The sequence below is a fragment of the Gouania willdenowi genome, chromosome 12, assembly GCF_900634775.1.
Source record: "Gouania willdenowi chromosome 12, fGouWil2.1, whole genome shotgun sequence".
Classification (NCBI taxonomy): domain Eukaryota; kingdom Metazoa; phylum Chordata; class Actinopteri; order Blenniiformes; family Gobiesocidae; genus Gouania; species Gouania willdenowi.
In genome coordinates, this window is record NC_041055.1 from 10,619,083 (window position 1) to 10,639,215 (window position 20,133).

At 36.6% G+C, this 20,133-nt stretch overlaps 1 protein-coding gene across 1 annotated transcript in view; it reads left to right on the forward strand.

Annotated features, from left to right (window-relative positions):
- Positions 1–2,887: 2,887 nt before the first annotated feature.
- vldlr (very low density lipoprotein receptor) overlaps positions 2,888–20,133 on the forward strand; it is a 48,320-nt gene continuing 31,074 nt past the window's right edge. The window contains exons 1-3 of the mRNA XM_028462545.1: positions 2,888–3,100; positions 11,465–11,584; positions 17,556–17,678. Coding sequence (XP_028318346.1) covers positions 3,028–3,100; positions 11,465–11,584; positions 17,556–17,678 — 316 coding nt within the window. The 5' untranslated portion in view covers positions 2,888–3,027. The remainder of the gene's footprint in view (positions 3,101–11,464; positions 11,585–17,555; positions 17,679–20,133) is intronic.

The window sequence follows — 20,133 nt, forward strand, 5'->3', positions numbered from 1 at the left end:
GAACTAAAATACATTGACACCCCTGCTGTAAGCCTATCATGCACACGTGTCAAAGTTAAAAATAATGCCCTCTACATATAATGCTTATACTGGGCTGTAAGATAATCTATTTTGGAACAGTCTTAATATTAAACTTAAAAGTTGTAACAACATAAAGAATGAATTTTTTTTATAAGCAAATCTTATTAGATCAGTACACTTATGGACATGTGGATGTGATGTAACGTATAGGCCTATGAATGCTTGTTTTTGTTTATATTTTTTGTGTATTTTGTTGTATATATATATATGTACATGCCATTTTCTCAAATGTCAGATTTATATTGTTCTTAAGTAAGTAAGTAAGTAGTTTATTTATAAAGCGCTTTTTGCAGATAAAATCACAAAGTGCTGTACAGAGTTGTGGTAAAAGTACAAGTGCAACACAATAGAATATAAAAAACAAGAGTGCATAAATATCATAAGAAACAGCAACATTAAAGGACAAATAAAAATTAAATCCAGTTAACTAAAAGCTTTACTGTAAAGTGTAGTCCTTCAGCAGTTTTTTAAAAGTGTCCACACAGTTGAGCTCCCTGAGAGACTGGTTGCAGGTTATTCCAGAGTCTGGAGCTACAGCCTGGAACGCCAGGTCTCCTCTGGTCTTAAATTAGTTTTTGGGGTCTTTAGGAGACCCTGACCTGAAGACCGAAGGCATCGCCCATGATGAGTAGGGGGCACAAAAAGTCTGAGATATATTTAGAGCCTGACCATGCAATGCTCGGAACGTGAGAACTAATAGTTTATATTCTATGCAAAACTAACTGGAAAGCCAGTGCAGAGTAGCAAGAATGGTGGTGATGTGGGATGTTCTAGAAGCACCAGTTAAAAGTCTGGCAGCAGCGTTCTGAACAATCTGGAGTCTGTTTAGGGTCGACTTATAAAAACAAGTAAAAGCAGAATTACAGTAGTCAATACGAGATGATATAAATGCGTGTATGACCAGTTCCAGATCTGATTTTGATAAAAGATGCCTCACTTTAGAGATATTTCTCAGGTGGTAAAAACAGTTTTTAGTCAATTGACGACAATGTCCCTCCAAAGACATGGACTGATCAAAAACAACCCCAAGGTTTCTGAGGCTGGTTTTAACAGATGAGCCCAGATCACCAAGGGAGTTTTTAATTAGAGGGATGTTTTTATCAGGAGCAATGATCAGAGTTTCTGTTTTGTTTGAATTTATTTGGAGATAATTTGATGACAGCCAGTTTTTAATACAGGATATACAATTTAAGAACTCTACTTAATAGCTTGAAAGTATGGGAAGGACTAGATAGATCTGCTCTTTCTAATACATTGCTGGGGCTCTTATTTTTTTAAAGCAAGAGATACATGAAACGTATCCATAGCCCCTGGGACTTTGAGTACGTTTCCAGACTTTTTCTTCTTAAGCATAATGTGCCTCACTCAAGGATTCTTCCTTCTGCTAACATGGGTTCAAATCCCACTTTTGACATATACGTTTTTTCATTTGAACATATTTAACACGGCAAATTCCACCTTTAAAAATACATATCAGACAAAAATAAACATTTTAGGGTTTTTGCTGGGTTAGGGTTAGGGCAGGGTTCTGCAACCTTTTCTCTCGAAAGAGTCATTTTGCCTCATCTCACCTGGATTAAAGTCCTTCTAGAGCCAAAAAAAGACCTTCTCAATGAAGACAACACATTGTATAAAATTCTATACAGGTAAAATAGTATCGAATAATTGTATGGGTTAATGGTTTTGAAGGGCTACAAAAATAATGTGAATTTGATAACACGTGTTCATGTAATGTCACATGCTAATTGCTATTTTTTTTTTGCAACATATCAAGCATGCATAATAAGCCGGCATGCTGGCGATTAAATAAATCTTTCCTCACACAAATAAAGTCTCTATTCTCCTTCAGAATAGTGTGTTAGTTGGTTTAGTTATCTTACCAGGGATTTAAAACTTAAGGTTAGCCACAGGTGCAATGAAAGTTGATGGTCTGTAGATGTAGCAGGAGTTGAAGTAGGAAGGTAGCCGAGTTATTGCACAACGTGATTTATTTTTAAGGTTAACCAATTTTTTAATTTTTTTTTTTTAATCAGAATTGTATTTGAAGTTAATGTCATCATTAATCATCAATACCCTCTGTAATTAATAATTCATTATTTTTTTATATTTTTTCAAAGCTACAGGGAGCCATTGCAAAAGAGTTGAAGAGCCACATGAGTCTCCAGAGCTGCAGGTTGCAGACACCTGGGTTAGGGGTTAGGAATAGGGTTAGGGCTAAAATAAAAGGGTTAGCGGGGTAGCTAAAAATAATTATGCTAAAATACAATTTTAAGTCAGTGGTGCACTTATCACGTGACCTAAACTGGCCAATGAGGGGCGCTGCGTATGAATAGAGTGGCCGTCCCATAGCCACGGTCTTTTTATTTTTAAGTGAGCAATAATTGCTTTATTTTTTTTTTTTAATGTTTGAGATAAATAAATATATCTATCTATCAACATCGAACACTTGAGTTGCCCTAATGTCTCGTTAAACTTTGACGGACCACATTTGGCTTGCAGGCCGCGTATTGGACACCCCTGTATTAAATGAGTGTTTCTGTTATAACATAAATCCACGGTGGCTGAGGGGATATTGGAACTCAAAGACGCAAAGAAAGAGGATGTTGGCCCCAGGCAGAGCCGGGTATGGGTTGGACCCTTCCAGAACAGAACAGAGTCCAGACTGCCAGTAATAAAGTCAAATTGACTCGCGCACGTATTTCTACTCTACTGCGTCGTGCCGTGAAGCGCGTGCCAACGTGGTTTTTTTTTTTTCCTTTTTTCTTTTCTTTCTCCTTTTTTGTTCTTCCAGGACTTCAAGTGCAAGTGTGCGCGTGGCTGAATGTGTTTCCGTGTGTGATTGCGTGACGTGTGATTTGCGCGTGAATTAAAGAGCGAGCAGGCCGGCGCGAGCCAGGGGCAGCCCACGAGCGCTCAGCTAGCAAAGCGTACTCCGCGCCGCCAGAGATGGTCACTTTTGTACCGGAGAGCCTGCTGCTGCTTCTGCCGCTATGCCTCCAGCACTGCTCCACCGTACACGGTAAGACCCTGCCTCTGTGTGTTCATGTGTGCGAGTCGTTGAAGCCACGGCTCCAGGAAACGCTCACCGTGTCGGAGGAGGAGGTTCAGCTAACTAGGACCGAGGTGTACACCTGTGTGTGTGTGAGCGCGTGCCAGTTACCGAGCCGGTTACACCTTAGGCGAAAGATCATTTATTCTCAGCACAACGTGCTTTAAACCAGCTTTGTCCTTTGGAGTTAACAGTTGCTGTGTTTGTAGCCTTTATTATCGGTTATTTATGAATGTTGTTTAACCAAGCCCTGTAATATGTGTTTCTAAATGAGGGATGAAGGGGCCCGTTTGATTTGCTGGTGAGATTACATCAGCTGCTTGTCGCAGCACCTCTGCCTGTAAACACGCGGCTCATGAGGGTTTAAAGCGGCTCTACGCCTTGTCCTGATTTCCCATTCACTTTCATTAACCACCCCAGCCTGGTTGGGGTTTTATTTATTTATTCCTGCAGTGGAAGCTGACAGAGAGAGAAGAGGGGGAGGAGGCGGGATAGCGGAAGAAGGGGGGTTCGGTGGATTGTCATGGGCTGGGAAAAACGCAGTCCAGTGACCAGGACGAGCTAAGGAGTGATCAAAAGGGAATCACTGAGCACACAGGAGCTCAATGAACGCCTGATTATTTGTCGAGGAAGAGGGTCCCAGCTGGCGGCTCTTGTATAGTGTCAGTACAATTCTTTCTTTATAATAAGAGTCAGTGCTGAAAAGCTAATTAGGCCACCTCATTTTTTTTTTTTTTTTTTTTTTTTTTTTTTTTTAAATTTATTTAATTTTTTTTTTTTTTTTACCATGACACTTTATTAGAGGTGGGACAATATACAAAATTCAGGAGACGGTATATGATACTGGGGTAACAATAATGATATAAGACAATTTCCCCCCCCACACCTTTTATTGTAACACTGATCATTTCAAGTACTTTTCAACTCAAGTGAACATCAAAAGGCAAGACTCATTTTCCTATTTAAAGTGCCGCTCTGCAAATATAATGCAAAAACTCAGACTGACAATTCAGTCCAATGAAAAATAAAACCAAATCAGGTCTTCATTATCATGAGATTACTCCAAATATATTCCAAACTATGCATTAAGTTTTCATATATATATTATATATTAATTTTTATAATTAATTTTTTCTTCTAAAAACATACATCTAGAGCACTCCCTGGATTTAGGATATGGACGTTTTCTTTTTTTTAAAAAATAAATTAATATTAGCATTTTTTTCTTTTAATAATGGGTGTGACTCAGAAAGACAACAGCTCAGAGCAGCTCCATGTGCTCAGCAAGTTTAATGGACATCTTGTCTGGATGAACATGTAAAGACCAAATTTGTCTGCTAGTGTTTGTTTTAAAAAAAAAAAAAAAAAAGTATCTTGTAAATGTGTGTACTGTTATTATTTCTTTAACTGTATACAAAATTAATTTTGTGATGTTAAAAGTAGGTAATTACCTGCAGGAACATTTTTAAACTAATTGTCAATCGTCTGAGGAACATTCATGTAAGTCACCCAATCAGTTGCTTCAGCCTGAAAGACGAGCTTACATGATGCTCATTAGTCTGGTAGCCTGTGGGAAAGATGGCATGTTTTTTAATAGCAATGGTAATCTAATCTTTTTAGATTGAAAACTTCTGTGTTTTAGTATCTTTAGTCATGTATTGGATGCAATTTCTCTAACCAAGCAAAAGAAAAAATAACTGCACTTTAAAAATGTAATTAATTAGAAACCGCACTCATATTATATGTAATACAAGAATTGTAATATATTCAGCAGTAGCTTGGACATTGAATTTTTAATGAGTCAGAGAGCTGGTTTAAACCTGCTCTGAAATTCCCAAATTTTTCTTCATTCTATTCTATCACCACTTGCTGTAAAAATTGCTTGTGGGAGAAACCTTCAACCAAGTGTAAAGCTTGTGATATGTGCGCACACACACACACACACACTCCAGATAGCCTATACTTGCAGTCTCCGTATTCTATAGGTTGAGTTCCTATTCAAACAAGATCCCACTCAAATTATGCAGCAAGCAGCCACAATAATGGCTTGATTTAAAGAAGTGTGGGTTTTTTTTCTTTCCATTGTTATTACTGTGATCCTATGCTAGACTTAAATCCTCAGCCATGGGAGAGCCTTGTTGGGGTGCGCTTAGTTCTTAAAGTGGGTGGGATGTGGACAGGAGGCGGAGCAGTATATTGCAACCCATTCTGTTACTGGGGAAAATTACATTACCACGACCAGAGTGTGACGGTGCACCAGTACAATGTTAGTTTTAAAAAGAAAACGGTTTCAGTTGCATTGTCAAGTATGTCATTGGAATTATTTAATGATGGTAGCAAGATATTCTACGGAGTATAGGTTATGGTCATCTGTCATTAAATTAATCTCATACCTGCAGTTATTGACTGAAATCAAATGTACAATTTTCTGAGCCATTTATTAGCCTTTATGCCTGAGGCTGGGCAAGGTTTACAATAAATTGTAAAATAAGACAATGTTTTCTTATCAAAGCTTCTTTTGTGCTCAAATACTGGTTTTATGAGTTGCTGCTTTCCTTGTTTCAAGTTTTCCTTGCTTAACTTTGTTCCCCTCACACAAACTGAAGATGATTTGATACAAAGGAATCGATTGGCAAGAAAAAGCACAACCGCTCGGTTATGTGGAGATAGATCGTATTCTATTCTATTGTGCTGCAGAAAAAAGCAGCATGAAGAGAAATGTTATTTATTTATTTTGCTATGTAGCAAAAAAAAATCCATTTGCAAGAGCTAGGGATGTAACGATTCACTCAACTCCCGATACGATTCTCTCACGATTTATTTTACAAACTGTTGGCATGCAGAAATTCTTGCAGTGAAGAAGAGATGCTATGCGCTAGCAGACAGAGCTAATAGAAAAACGTGACTCTTACAGATATTCACGTAATATTACAGATATTCTTTCACTGCTAAAGGGGTACGGAATCATTTATGAACATGTTTAAGAGTAGGCGGCCAGAAAGAAAGTAGTAGCAGATTTCGCCCGCCACCAACACTTTTAAACAAGAGAATGATAAATATATAGCGCCCTCTGCTGTTTAAAAAAAGTACTGCTATTCAATTTTCAGAATATCGATGTGAACCGTGATACCTATGAATCGATTTTTTTTTAACTGCCTTACGATTAATCGTTACATCCCTAGCAAGAGCTGAAAATAAAAAAAAAAAAATAAAAAAAATCAAGTGTGAGCGCAGTCTACCCATTACTCTGCTACTGCAACTACATAAAAGTTTATATTTGTAAGAGGGCACTGTGCTTGGCTGAGGGTAATGCAAGTGTGGGCAGCAGTGGAAAAGGGAAGAGCATGGCTCAGCATGGCTTGCTGAGTGTTTAAAAGAGCTGCAAACAAGTCATATGACACAACTCACTCAGACCAGCTTGTTTATAAGAGGAAGAGAAGAAGTCTCATGTTGTTGTGTAGCTTGCTGTTATTAAAAAGTGCCTGTGTGTAAATTTCACAAATTCATCTGGTAAGACTTATTAAAAAAATATTATTGCTTTGTAACCAACTTTTTCAGAGTGGAAACACCCCCCCCCCAGGATTTTAGGCTCATCTATGTATCCTGCTCATTTTTTATATATATATATATATATATATGCCTTCATGTACCGACGTGCCGTTTTCTTTAATTCAAAGTGGCCTTCGAGAAAGAAATGTTATTTTGATGTTGATGAGCAGTAAGTTGCAACTTTTACCAGCCACATGCTGATAAATGCCAATTAAAGAATAGCATTGTAACATTGGCTTTATATTCTACAAAAATTGGGCCTCCAATTTTCAATGGTTGCAGGAAAGGGACAGAAAACTTTTTTATGTAAAATCAGGCCCCAACATGACACATGCTTCATGCATGGTTTAGGACACTATTCCACATTAACATGTTATTTATCACCGGAAAACGAGTCGTGACGGAATGGGGGTTGGTCCAAAACGTTGGCTGTAATTAATGGTTTCACACAATGTTTTGGGATCATATCACACGTTTCCATGGTATTTTTCCATTATTATTATGGGTGGCTGAGGGTTTAGCAGTATTGCTGACGTAGCTCTTGAACTTCCTATTTTTTGTAAATCCTCTGAAGCATAAGTAAAATTAACAGTAGTTGACTCTAACCCTATTTAACAGATGTTTGGTTCTATACAACCACTACATGCTCAGGAACACTCCAGCTGTATCCTCCTCCTAAATGATTTGCAGTTTTTAATTTATTTATTATTAATTTATCTTTTGTTTTAACTCTGCAACAGAATATACACAATGGTAGTTAAATGGATGCAACCAGCTGGGTTTGTCTTTGCAAACTGCAAAGAAGACTGATGTTCCTGCTGTTGTAGTGTTGCCTGTTACACCAAAAACTGAGTCTGACTCTTCAAATGAATACCTGCCAGGAATTACTGTCATCTTTCTTTCTTTTTTAATCAAAGCTTTAGGTGCTCTCTTCAACTGTCAGTTATTTGATTTTCTGTGTCAACGGAGTTAAAATACAGGGAATCATTTCAACGACAAAACATAGGGTTTTACTTGAGTTCAATCATGTATTTTAGAAGATTATCATCTTCAGAAGTGGACAAGGCCATCTATTACTTTGAAACCACAAAATCTTTGAAACCAGATACAATTTGACTTAGAGATTCTCCAGAATGGCTTTAACAACTCTTAAACACAAACTGTTGAACCAATTTCACCACTCCAATGCCTCTCGGTTCTCTGCTCTTTATCGCTTTGTTTCTTCAGTTGTGTGAAGGGTTTTAATGGAGGATTTCTTTTGGAAAGTTGCTGTTTTTTAAAAAAATTGTTGCTGCATGAGCAGGGACATTTGATTTAGTGCTTGTTAACAAACTGGGCATTTTGGTCGACCTAAACGGCAGCTTTGTGGGAGAGATTAACTGAGATCTGTTTGAATGCCTTTTACAATTAGTAGTTGGGGAAAATCAAATTTGGCAGAGCTTTAGTAAAGTATTTGGTCAATGGGAAAAGTTGTTCAAGCATAGGCAAGCAAATGTTTGATGTCTTCATTCAATAATTTAGCGGCAAGTACCAGTCACGAAGCATATTTTTTCACCAGTAGGGACAAAATACCCCCAGCCTGTGAGCCAGATAGAGAAATAATAGGTGACACGTAGGAGGTAGCAGCGCACCTTTGGATGAGAGATCATCAGAGCGAAGAGGGAGAGGAGGAAAGGCGTTTACGAGACAGAAAATGGCGCTACATACGAGAGTTGACGTTCTCAGCAGCACACACTCAACCAGAGCATGTGTGGAACTCATGGATAGTGTGGCGATGTTGAGATAAAACGATAAAAAAAAACGGGGAATGCAGTGACACTCTGCATGTCCGGGAGGAAGTTGTGTGTGTGTGTGCAGACTGACGGGAGAGAAACTTGGAGGAACGCCAAAATACAGTAAGAAATCCATTCAACTCTGACCCAGATAGATAAATAATAATTTTGCCATCAAAAGCCCTGTCTGTTTTTTTTTTTTCTATAAGGAAACACTGTTCAGATGTTAGAGTTGTCACTAAAGCAAAAAAAATTTTAAAGTCACTGGCAGGGTTTTTTTAGGGAAAGGTTTTTTTTTTCTCAGCTTTTTGCTCTGAAACTGAAGATTTGTGTAAAACTTGCTTTATTTAACGGTGGATTACAAAAGAACGAAACGAGCCAGAAACAATTTCTTTTTTTGATGAAAGTAGAGGCTTCAATCTTTCAGAATTCAGATGGTCATAGTAGAAAATATTCTGTGGGTCTTTAAAATCAGTCAAAATGCTCAAAAACGGCTGGCACTGAGGGGGGTAGAAAATCTGAAAATGGCTGGCACTGAATAAGTTAACCTTTACTTTTTATCACAACTACCCCTTAGCTCACGTTATACATTATTTATGTATGCAGGCTCATCTAAACTCTTTTGTGTCTCATACAACATTAACCTTAAATTTAAGCCTTTTTATTAATTCATTTTTGATGTTTTTCTCATTTCAGAATTTTAACTTCACCTTTTGGTGTATTTTCGAGTTGTGCCACAAAATGTTATTGGTTGATGAGAAAAAAGTCTATAATTTGAAATGAAGTGACAAATGTTCTGTGTACCCCCTGAGAGGTGTTAAAAGTACACCAGTTTGGGAACTATTGGGTTAGGGGATGGTAGGAGGGCTGTTTTGATCGCTGATTTAGTTACTCGGTCCCTACCTGATATCAGTGCGGTGACTTTTCGCTACAACAAATAAATAAGAGGCTAAAACCTTTATAGGGCTATGCAATATTTCACTCTTTGCCTTCCAATAACAGCAGGGTGACAAGTCCAAAAATATAATCTGTAATTTGTTTTCCACCACTCGTATATCAACGATAGAAGGCTTACTCAAGTTTTGTGTTATTGAAATATTTTTTCAGTTCTTCGATACGACAAAAGTAAACCTTAACATGTTTTTTTATTAGGGGTGGGAATCTTTAGGCACCATTTGATGATGAATTGCTGCACTTTGTTTCTCACCGTCACCACTGATGATTGCCATTTTTGTTAAACCTATAATTGCATTCAGACAGACAAATTTACCTTTTATTAAACTAGAAGAGGATATCTGTAAACTGCTCAGTTAGAAGTGCATGGTAAAGTGCTGAAGTAGCAGCATCTTGTTCTAAATTACTTTTATATATATCATGAACTAAATCAGCAGCTCAAGTACACTATTGCTTTAAATTTAAAATGTGAGTTAATCCATTAAAATATACTTCTACAGTATTTCTATTACTATGTCTGAATGACGATGCATCAATTATTTCTCCCTATTTAAAAAAAAAAAAAAAAAAAAAAAACGCATCATGTTGTACTGGAAATTAATCAGAATTGGATAAATCCTCCTAGCATTATGGAAAGTGCAAATACGATTAATGAAAATTAAAGACATGCCATCAGAGTTAAATCTTTAAGCCTATCCATGCCTCTGGTTTTAGAATTAGTAAGCAGTGATTAAGTCAAAATAAGACCTTCCTTCACTTATTGATAACTATTCAAAGGCCTGAAGTGCTTGGAATACAATTGTTGCAAGTCCAAGTAGCTAAACATAGAAACTGCCTCATTCTAAGTGCTTTTATATGTGAAATAACTTTACTCTTTCCCAAAAATCATGATACAATGAAATGTGTTCTAGTTTCTTTTTTCAGACTCATAAAAAGTTTCAAAAGGTCTTGATATTTTCAGAAAAGGCTGTTAAGCCCTCAGTTGGTACTGTAATCTTTGCTAGGATTTTTTTTATCCATTCCTCCAGGTAGTCCAAAAAAAAAATCATGGTCTGGAATTGTCACAATGTCCTGTGCACCACAGTGCACAAATGACTTTGAACGGTTTAGGGTTTGTCATTTCAAAAAGAAACTTCAGTCCTACAAAATGTGTATTCATTAATTTGTCGGGGTGTAGTTTTCAACCACTGTTCCAATAAGAGAACATCATGGATCTGTCCAAGTTTTCTGAAGTATTGCTAATTGCAGGTATTTTTAAGCTTCAGGGCTTTCAGCATTAATGGGCAATAATTGATGAAATTCATGTTCACATCAGTATGTGGCAGGTGAGAGCACAATAAGGTGGAGTGTGGCACATTTACAAAGTTTCAAATATTACAGTTTAATTTACAAAGCTTAAGATGTGCCGTCTCTTTAAAGGCTGGCAAACTCTGTTGGATAGATGAAGGCATCCACCTTACCTGCCTATATTAATGGTAATTTTGGCAGCACATTTTATATTAGTTTCAGCCAGTCTTTTAAATAAAATGTAACTTGGTTTTAGCCACAATTTAGTCATCAGCACTATTTCAGTTATAGTCCTTAGTCATTTAGTTGACTAGTTCTAGTCATTTAGTTGACTAGAACTAGTCAACTAAATGACTGTTACAGTTGTAGTTGTCTAAACTGCATTAAACACCATATTACCCCGTATATTTCAAATATTCAATTGCTAATCTTCAATCATAGTTTTATCCTTATTGATGAAAATATAATTTTGATATACTTGTGTATGTATTTTTTTTTTTTTTTAGTCATAGTCTAGTTATTGTCTCTTTAAAAAATAAAACAAAGACAAAAATTATAGTCAACAAAATTAATGGGTTTCATCCAAAACATCTGCTGACTCAATCAGTAATATTTTTATACTGGCAGACTTCTGGAGGGTCTCAACTTTTCTTTTTTTTTTTTTTTTAAGAGATGGGGAGGATCAGCACAATGTTACTGTTTGGTTTAAAAATATCTGGGGAAAAATGCAGGGATGCTATGGTTTAGAACTAATCAATCTTTTTCTGTTCAGGTACCAAGACGGAATGTGAAGCCAGTCAGTTCCAATGTGGAAACGGCCGCTGCATACCGTCCGTGTGGCAGTGTGACGGAGACCAGGACTGCACTGACGGCAGCGATGAGAACTCGTGTGGTGAGACAAGGCACATGTGTCACATTGCTTCTACACATTTTCAACCATACACAGATGGATAATGGGTACAAACCTTGGGTCTATGAAGGTTTTTTTTTTTTTTTATTTAGGGAGACTTTAAAACCAAATGATGTTCCACTGTCATTTTTTTCTCTTAAATGATTGAACTGAAGTAATCTAAACCCCTTTTTCCAATAATTGGGGGTGTTCATCAATTTGCACCTACTGTATCTAACTAAAAGTGTGTGCGTCATTTAGTCCGGTTACAGTCTGTCACGACACCCGTCCATTGGGTGGTAGTGACTGCAGTGTTGAGTCAGATCAGTAAACGGTGCTACATAGTGAAGCCCTGCAGCTTCACTTCACGACACACCTGCCACTACACCTCAACTATGAAAATAGAAAAACAGGCTTAGTAAAAGTTAGGGCAGGCACACACCATAAAAAAAAAAACAAAAAAAAAAAAAAAAAAAAAAAAAAACGACAACAAAAAAAATATGAAAGTGGCTCAAAATACACAAAACTAAATAGATACAAAAATACACAGACAACAGAAATGCAAAAAACTACACTAAAAAAAAGATACAAAATGACTCCAGAATCACACTACTTAATGCAACGAAAAATGCACAAATGACATAAGACAAAAAACTAAACAATATTTATACAGGAAGTACACAAAACGACAACAGAAATGCAGAAAAATATACAAAAAGGCTCCTAAAACACACAAAATGACTCAGAAAAATACACCAAACGACAACAAATCACATGAAAAGGACTCAAAATACACTAAACTAAATACTTGTAATCCCACATGAATGCATACTTCCGACGGGCACTGTACATTACAGAAAAATACACCAGACGAAAAAAATGTAAAAATGAGTTAAAAAAAAGACACACATTTATCATGCGCATGTCTCATAGAATTAAACCAGGGAAATTGCACATGCTATTTTACTTTGCACCTGCAAATATACCCCTTTATAATGTTACAGAGTGTGCTTATTATGCCCATAATAACTCATCTTAAGCTCCCACTATATGAATACATACTTCCGACGGGCACTGTATTCGACTTCAAAAAAACATACATTTACAGAAAAATACAACCAAAATATGAAAATGGCTTAAAATACACAAAACTATATATTTATACAAAAAATACACAAAAATATGAAAATGGCTTAAAATACACAAAACTATATATTTATACAAAAAATACACAAAATTACTCCTGAATCACACTACAACAAAAACAAAAATTATTCAAAAATACACATGACTCCAAAAAAAACGTACATTAAAAAAAAAATTCAAATAAAAAAACAGTAAACATTTATGCACAAAAAGACAACAGAAAGATACACCACTACAAAAACACATGCGTTACAGAAAAATACACCATACAAAGTGATGAAGTCATGCACATGTCCCTAAGAATTAAACCACGAAAATTGCACCCACATTTTGCACCCGCAAATATACCCCTTATGCTCCTACATGAATACATACTTACGACGGGCACTGTACTAGTAAAGCAAATAAGGTCTGCGTGTGTGCAGCAAATATCTCCCCGACGTGGTATGAGTTTGACCTGAATCTTTGTCAAAGGCTTCCAAATACCACAAGTGTGTGCATCCATTATTTTGGATTCATTTCGTCATTTCCAAATGTTTATTTTAATTTTAATTTCGGCTTGATGACACATTCATGTTCACCCAGAAGTGAAACCTATTCAGCTTTTGAATTCAGTGTGTGAGGGGGTGCTCGCGCCCTATCTATATCTATTTCACTGCACAGCTCCTCACCTGAGCTAGAGTCATGTGTGGGGCCAGAGCCAATTGCTGTACATACAGCCAAGCTTACACGGACTGCAAGCACACGAGAGTAAGACAGTTTAAACCGGAGGGGCGTCTGAGCAACTGTGCTCACACTGATATACTAGCAAAGCTCTCAAGTCTCAGTTATTGGGCCTATGTGAGTCACTGATGTGCATGCCTGTGCGTGGCTAAAGCGTGTGTGAGAGAGCCACGGAGTAGCGAGTCACAAACGCACACACCAAATGACGACAAAAATATGAAAAGGACTCAAAATACACAAAACTAAATAATTATACAAAAATACACTAAGATTACAACAGAAATGCACAAAACTACACTAAAAATACACAAAATGACTCTAGAATCACACTACAATAGCAACAAAAAACAATAAATATACAAAAAATGCACAAAAACACAACAGAAAGATACAAAAATACACATGACTCATAATGACCCATAATTGACAACTCTACTTAAGTCCCCACTATATGAATACATACTTCCGACAGGCACTGTACTAGTTGTTATTAATGACAGAACAATTTCTTCCGATCCTTTAAACTGTGAATGGATAAGATACCTGCCAATATTTGGGAAGGAAGAGATTTGGTGCTTGGGGGAGGTTTGCACTGTGAGTGCTCTTGTTTTAGATTTAAGACATTGAAGGTAACTCCTGGCATGACCAAGCCCTATCTGACCATGCCCTCTTCCTCAGGAAAATTACAAATCAAATTTAAAACAAACTTTTTGTTGGTCTCAGAAGAAACCCAAAAATTGTTTGTTCGAATACTGGCGGAGGTTGCTGAAGCAGTCATCTTTGAAGTGCTTCGCGCACACAAAAATGACCTTACCCACAGATGTGGGTACATTTCCGTGAAAAATAAAACTCAACCAGGCACTTTAAAAAGGTTCTGATGCTGGGAGACGGTGTAATGAAGTGTGTGGGTTACTACATCCAACAACCGAACATTTTGACTTATCCTCTCGTAACTTTGGCATCCTTGAGCTTGGACTACAAAATAAAAGCGAGAAATAAAAATGGCGGCTTGCTCCAAGTGTTGGGCCTGGAGTCGATGTCCTAATTTGGCAGTTTCGCTGCAAATACTGTGACGTTATTGTTCAAAAAACGTAATAGAGAATAGAAAAATCGAAACAGATTGAAAAATATGACCAAAACAGAATATAAAGATATCTACGGAGCACCTGAAGAGACTAATTTGAACTTTTCTGTACTTCTAAACACTAAATATACAACAAAATGCATTTAAGGGATAAAAAAGTGGATTTAGCAAGTCCCCTTTAAATTATTGAACTTATGGTTCAATGTCAATGGGTCAAGTTTTTTTTCTTGTCTGAAATGGTTTAATAAAACCTGATCTCTGAGAATAATTTGCAGTACCAAGTTGGGCCAAATAATGTTGTGGTGTCAATATTCCTCTACAGCAGACAAATATTTACAAGCAGAATTTTGCTTTTGTAATCATACCATGCTCTTACTGTTGAGGTTTATAATGTAATGAAATTGGGGACAAAGAAGTTGCTTGACGTTACTGAAAAGGCTGATATGCAGGAGCTTGTCTGATTTTTCCTTTTTCTTTACGCCAGCTTTATCCTAACCACAGAACAAGCCAGCTTGATCAGCTTGTCAAGTTTTGTGTAAATTCCTTTCAAATTATCACCATTTACACATGCCTTGGTCTTTAAATTATTGAATTAATTTCTGTTTCTGTAGTAGATAAATGGATTGGAATTTTTAATGAACTATATCATATCGAACAGTGTACCAATTTAAAATAAAATGAATTGAGGAACGGAAAGTTTGGTTTTCCAGTATTTCATCTCACTATAAGATGTTTTTGAGAGCTTAGACAGTTTAAAACTAAGCAAGGAATTGGACCACATTAATTACATTACTCAAGTCAATAACTTTGGTAAAAGCGTGACCAAAGTACAGATGCTCTTCCTCACACAGACACATTTAAGGTAATTTTCCTTGGCTGAAATGTTAAAGGAAAATATATATCTTCCACATGAAGTCTACACATAATTTCTACAATTTAATCATGTTAAGTTGTGCTACATATAATTACAACTGTAGGTGTTTACTGTGTTTATCTTGCCTGACCATATGGGCCTTGGGAAATGCAGCATGTCTGTAAATGTGAAGCAAGGAAATGCAAGGAAATGTTACGTCATACTAAAGTAAACAATGTGCTTCCCATAATGTGTCATATTGTAGTCAAAGGCTGTGTGATGGGAGCCTAAAGAGGAAGACTATTTCTTGCACTGTTTTTTATTTGACCTTATCAACAGAAGGATTTATTTGAAGGATTTTTTTTTTACCTCCTAAGAATTGAGAGGTTGTACAAGGGTGGCAATGATCCTGTTTCGGGTGTTTCAGTTTGTGCTGTTTTTAGCCACCTAACTTTAAGAATGAATTGAGGTCCAACATCATCAAACCCAGACTGTGTTTCTGCCCCACCACTTTAAATATCCTTTAGAATTTAAATGAGTATTTAATTAATAATTGGCAGTACAGGGTTCAGCTTTATTGCATATAGTTTCTCAAGCACGATAAGGAATTTTGTTAATGTTTCAACCTTAAAATGGGAAAGGTAATGTAACAATGGCTGTCAAATGACACAGTTGGGGAGAATGTAGAACTCTTCTTGACCAAATGGATTCATAACATTCAGAACCTCCTGTGTTCACTGTGCTGCACTAGAAGCCCTGCCAGCGTCCTTTGGGACTTGATGACCTGACAGTAGAAGGTGGGCCACAGCATTGCTAAATATGGATCTGCCAGCATGAGCAATACTTTGATCTGTCATGTGGTAGGGTAATGAAGGGGAACATGTGTGAGACACTGAAGACAAAAGCCTGAGGCAAGAGAGACTGAGTGAGAATGAGACCAATGCCTAAAATGTTTGATAATGTAAAAATAGACGAAGGGTTTTCTCTGAATACTGAACAACTTTCTCTGACCCTTTTAGCTGGAAACTGCTGAATGCTGTCTTAAATTATTCATGTCCCTTTTGAAGTTGTTGCAACTAGTTGCATGTTAAAAATTTGAATCTAATTCTAAATTTATCAAGATGAAACTATGGTGATCTTGATATTGGAGTCGCTGGTATCTGTCCCTTTTTCAGTTACTAATGGTGATGAGGCATTACGATTACTCTGGATGTAATTCCTTTGTCCTTCAGCCACTGATGTACCATAGCGTGTGGTTCAAAGATCCTGCCAGAGCTGCTTTAACTCAGCCCCGACAGGAGTAAGCACAAGAATGTGTGAAACTGAGCAAATGGCTTCATGAGCATTTTGTGAGGCCAAAGTTTAAGCCTGCCTAGTGACCTTCAGGTTTATTATGTGGGCAATAAAATACTTTAAGGCAAATAAATCCTTTGAGATGTGGTCAGTTTGGTACAACATAGCTTTTAGGTCAGAGGTGGGCAACTTCTATCACAGTGGGGGCCACACAATGTGTTTGTTGATAATGTGGCCCTTTGATCAAAACAGTCGTGTCAGCGTTTAGAATAATCTGAGCGTTAACCCAGAAAAACACACAATTATGATAAAAACTCTGCTCTTCCTGTCATTTTGTGTATGTGTTGTCTTGCTTGTTATGATTGTGTTTTTGTACGTTTATGTTGTCCTTTTGTGTATTTTTCCTGTAAATTTTTTTTTTTTTTTTTTTACATCATATTGTGTATATGTTGTCTTTTTGCATTTTTGTGTATTTCTGTTGTCGTTTTGTTCATTTTTATAGCAGTTTTGTGTGTTTTTGGAGTATTTTCTGTGTTGTCTTTTACTGTGTTATCCTTCAATGAATGCTGTAATTATTTTTTAATATATTCTTACTTTTGTTTTGTGTATTATTGTCATTTTGTACGTTTACTGTGGGGGCTGCATAAAATTAGGCCGTTGCCCCCGGGCTTCCAGTTGCCCATGTCTGTCCTAGGTTCATCTTCAATACTGTGTGAATGACTGTTGAATATGCAAGTGGTCTAAAATGCAAATGTGTTTTTCTTGCCATTTCAAGAACACGAGCTGAACCGTGGGGTCATTGACTGCATATATGACAACTATTGCCGAACAAATAATTATTCTGCATCTTTCTCCTATATTTTTATTTATTACAGTGAAAAAAACATGTGCTGAGGTGGACTTTGTGTGTCAAAATGGCCAGTGTGTCCCAAAACGATGGCAATGTGATGGGGAGCCGGATTGTGAGGACGGGTCTGACGAGAGCTTGGAAATCTGCCGTGAGTATCTGATTCCTCAGTGATGGTATTTACGAACTCTGTATTCTTAATTGTGCAACTCTAATGCTTTAACTGCATTATTAAATAGAATGTGGTGATTTATTTAGTTTTAATGGTTCAGTGGAGCCTGCATCCCGTGACTTCCTAGTGTACGTTATGTTTAAGGTGTACAGGGTAGATGCTCTAGTAGAAGCCACAAATAGCTCTTGGTGCAATAAAATGTGCTCCAAGTAATTAGCCTAGATTGTACACACACAGTCAGCGCTTTAACTACAAGCTCCAGAGCTTGGCCTGCATCATAATTGATTATTCCTGTGGTATCTGCTGCTCACTGGTCGGTGGTTCTTTTTGCCCCTGCGTTGCTTTAAAGGGCAAGGTTTATTTTCAGAATTATGGCACACACAATGTGGCCTGGTTTACATTATAATCCAGGTTTAGACTTTATTCAAGTAATTTGAGCACATATTTGTTTTTAAAAAAATTTATTTTAGGAATAGGAATTTCATAGGTATATTCAATTATGGTCTTTATAAGCTGTGCCAGGCACATATATGACCCAATTCATTTTTGACTATAATTGCAAAAAAAATGAAACATTTTTAACTAAATTTTTTTCTATCTTTAATGTGCCAATGTCACGTGGAACCAACAGCCTGTATCTGTTATTTTCCACATTTTGAATACATTTTGAAGCGTTAGATAAGACTATCTTCAGTTTTACCACAAATTCCTCTATTAATATAAATTTAAAAAAAATGAACTAAAATATTGCTTTTAACAATATTTTAATTTAAATGTTATTTTCTGTTAAAATACTAGTTTTAGGAGTTGCTGCCATTCACTATTTGCTTGACAGGTCTACATTTTTGCCATTTCCTTTTTTCCCTCTCCTCTCTATCTTAAGTCCACGCTAATGTTAACTTGTGTGTGTGTGTGTTGTTAGTGCAAACTGGAAACCCATTCAAATACTGTTGTCTGTGTGTGTAGCTGGGGTGTGTGTGTTTCAAAGGATGGTGTTGGGTTCCTTCCTCTGCTGCCAGGGTGTACGTGCAGAGCTACTATCACTCATGTTACTCTGCTGTTTGACCAGCTGTTGCACATTATTTGGCAGCAGAAAGTAGTGTCTACCGGCAGATGGATGACCTTGTTCAGTGTTAAATGAAAGCTGTAAACAGTGTTTTTTCCCCTTTCATCATGTTTCAAAATGAGATCTGAGGCCAAATTGTGATGGGAAGATCCCTGGTTAAATAGAACCAATACTATACTGGTGCATCCTGTAATTTCGGCCCACACACTCACTCAGCATTTATAATTTTGGAAAACTAATGCCACATTTGTGTAAGGTCCTCAATGTAACATTAAAATTCTTTCACTCGTAACTAAAAAATTTTATTTTTATTTTTTTTATTTTTTAGATTTTATCTAATCATCTCATTCCATTCTGCCACCAAAGCACACGTGGCTGAACTTTAAGACTTCCAAGGTGTGCAGTTTTATAGGGGTAGGAATCACTAGCCACTATTTGATTATGATTACAAGGACTGCTATTTGATAACCAATGCATCACGATAAAACTTTAATTAGTGCATCTTGATTCATGTTTTCACAGCATTTCTTTATTTCTCACAGTTTAGATTATTGTTAAAAACTTAGCATTTACATTGATACACCGGGGAAACTTTACCTCGTACCTTTTTATAAAACCAGCAAAGGATATCTGTGAATTGTTTGGTTAAAACTGCATGAGAAAGTGCTAAAGTAGCAGTGTAATTGGGTGTAAAATATACATTAAAAGTGCTGTTCTAAATTATACATTATGTACAGTTTATTATATATTGAACTAAATAAGCAGCTCAGCCGTTGTGCTTTTAAATTCTGTTAACATTCTTACAGTATTGTTGCGTAACTTGTCATTTAATCAATTATTGGAATTGTATGCATTGATTATTGATTACACTGTCAGAGCGGGAGAACTAATAAATGCATTGTCATTCTAACTATATTATCTGGAGTAAAGATATTTTCATCTACTCTTCAAACTATTGTTTTCTTCTGCTGTGTCAGGGATTATCATCCAGTTTAGAGGCTTCTGCCAGTGTTGTGCCAAAGTACATTTGCTGACTTTTAATTTTACTTTTTAAAAGTGAGGTTTTTTTTCTCAACCATTCAAATTATAATTGTTTCTAATCCTTGTTTATGTGGACATTGATTTTTCAGTGGCAGAAAGCGATTATCATGAAGACAAAAGTAGGCTTAAGGCATCAAGTTATGAACCAAAGTAGAGCTGTTATCAGGCCTAAACAATTAGACCCGCCCCATCTCAACAGAATGCGAACTGAACTCGAACTATTATATTTATTAGCCACTTGTTCTGCATATAACTATAAACATGACAAGCAGCTTCAAGAGCCGCTAAACGGTGCGTATGGTTTACTTCTGCTATAAAGCATTTGGT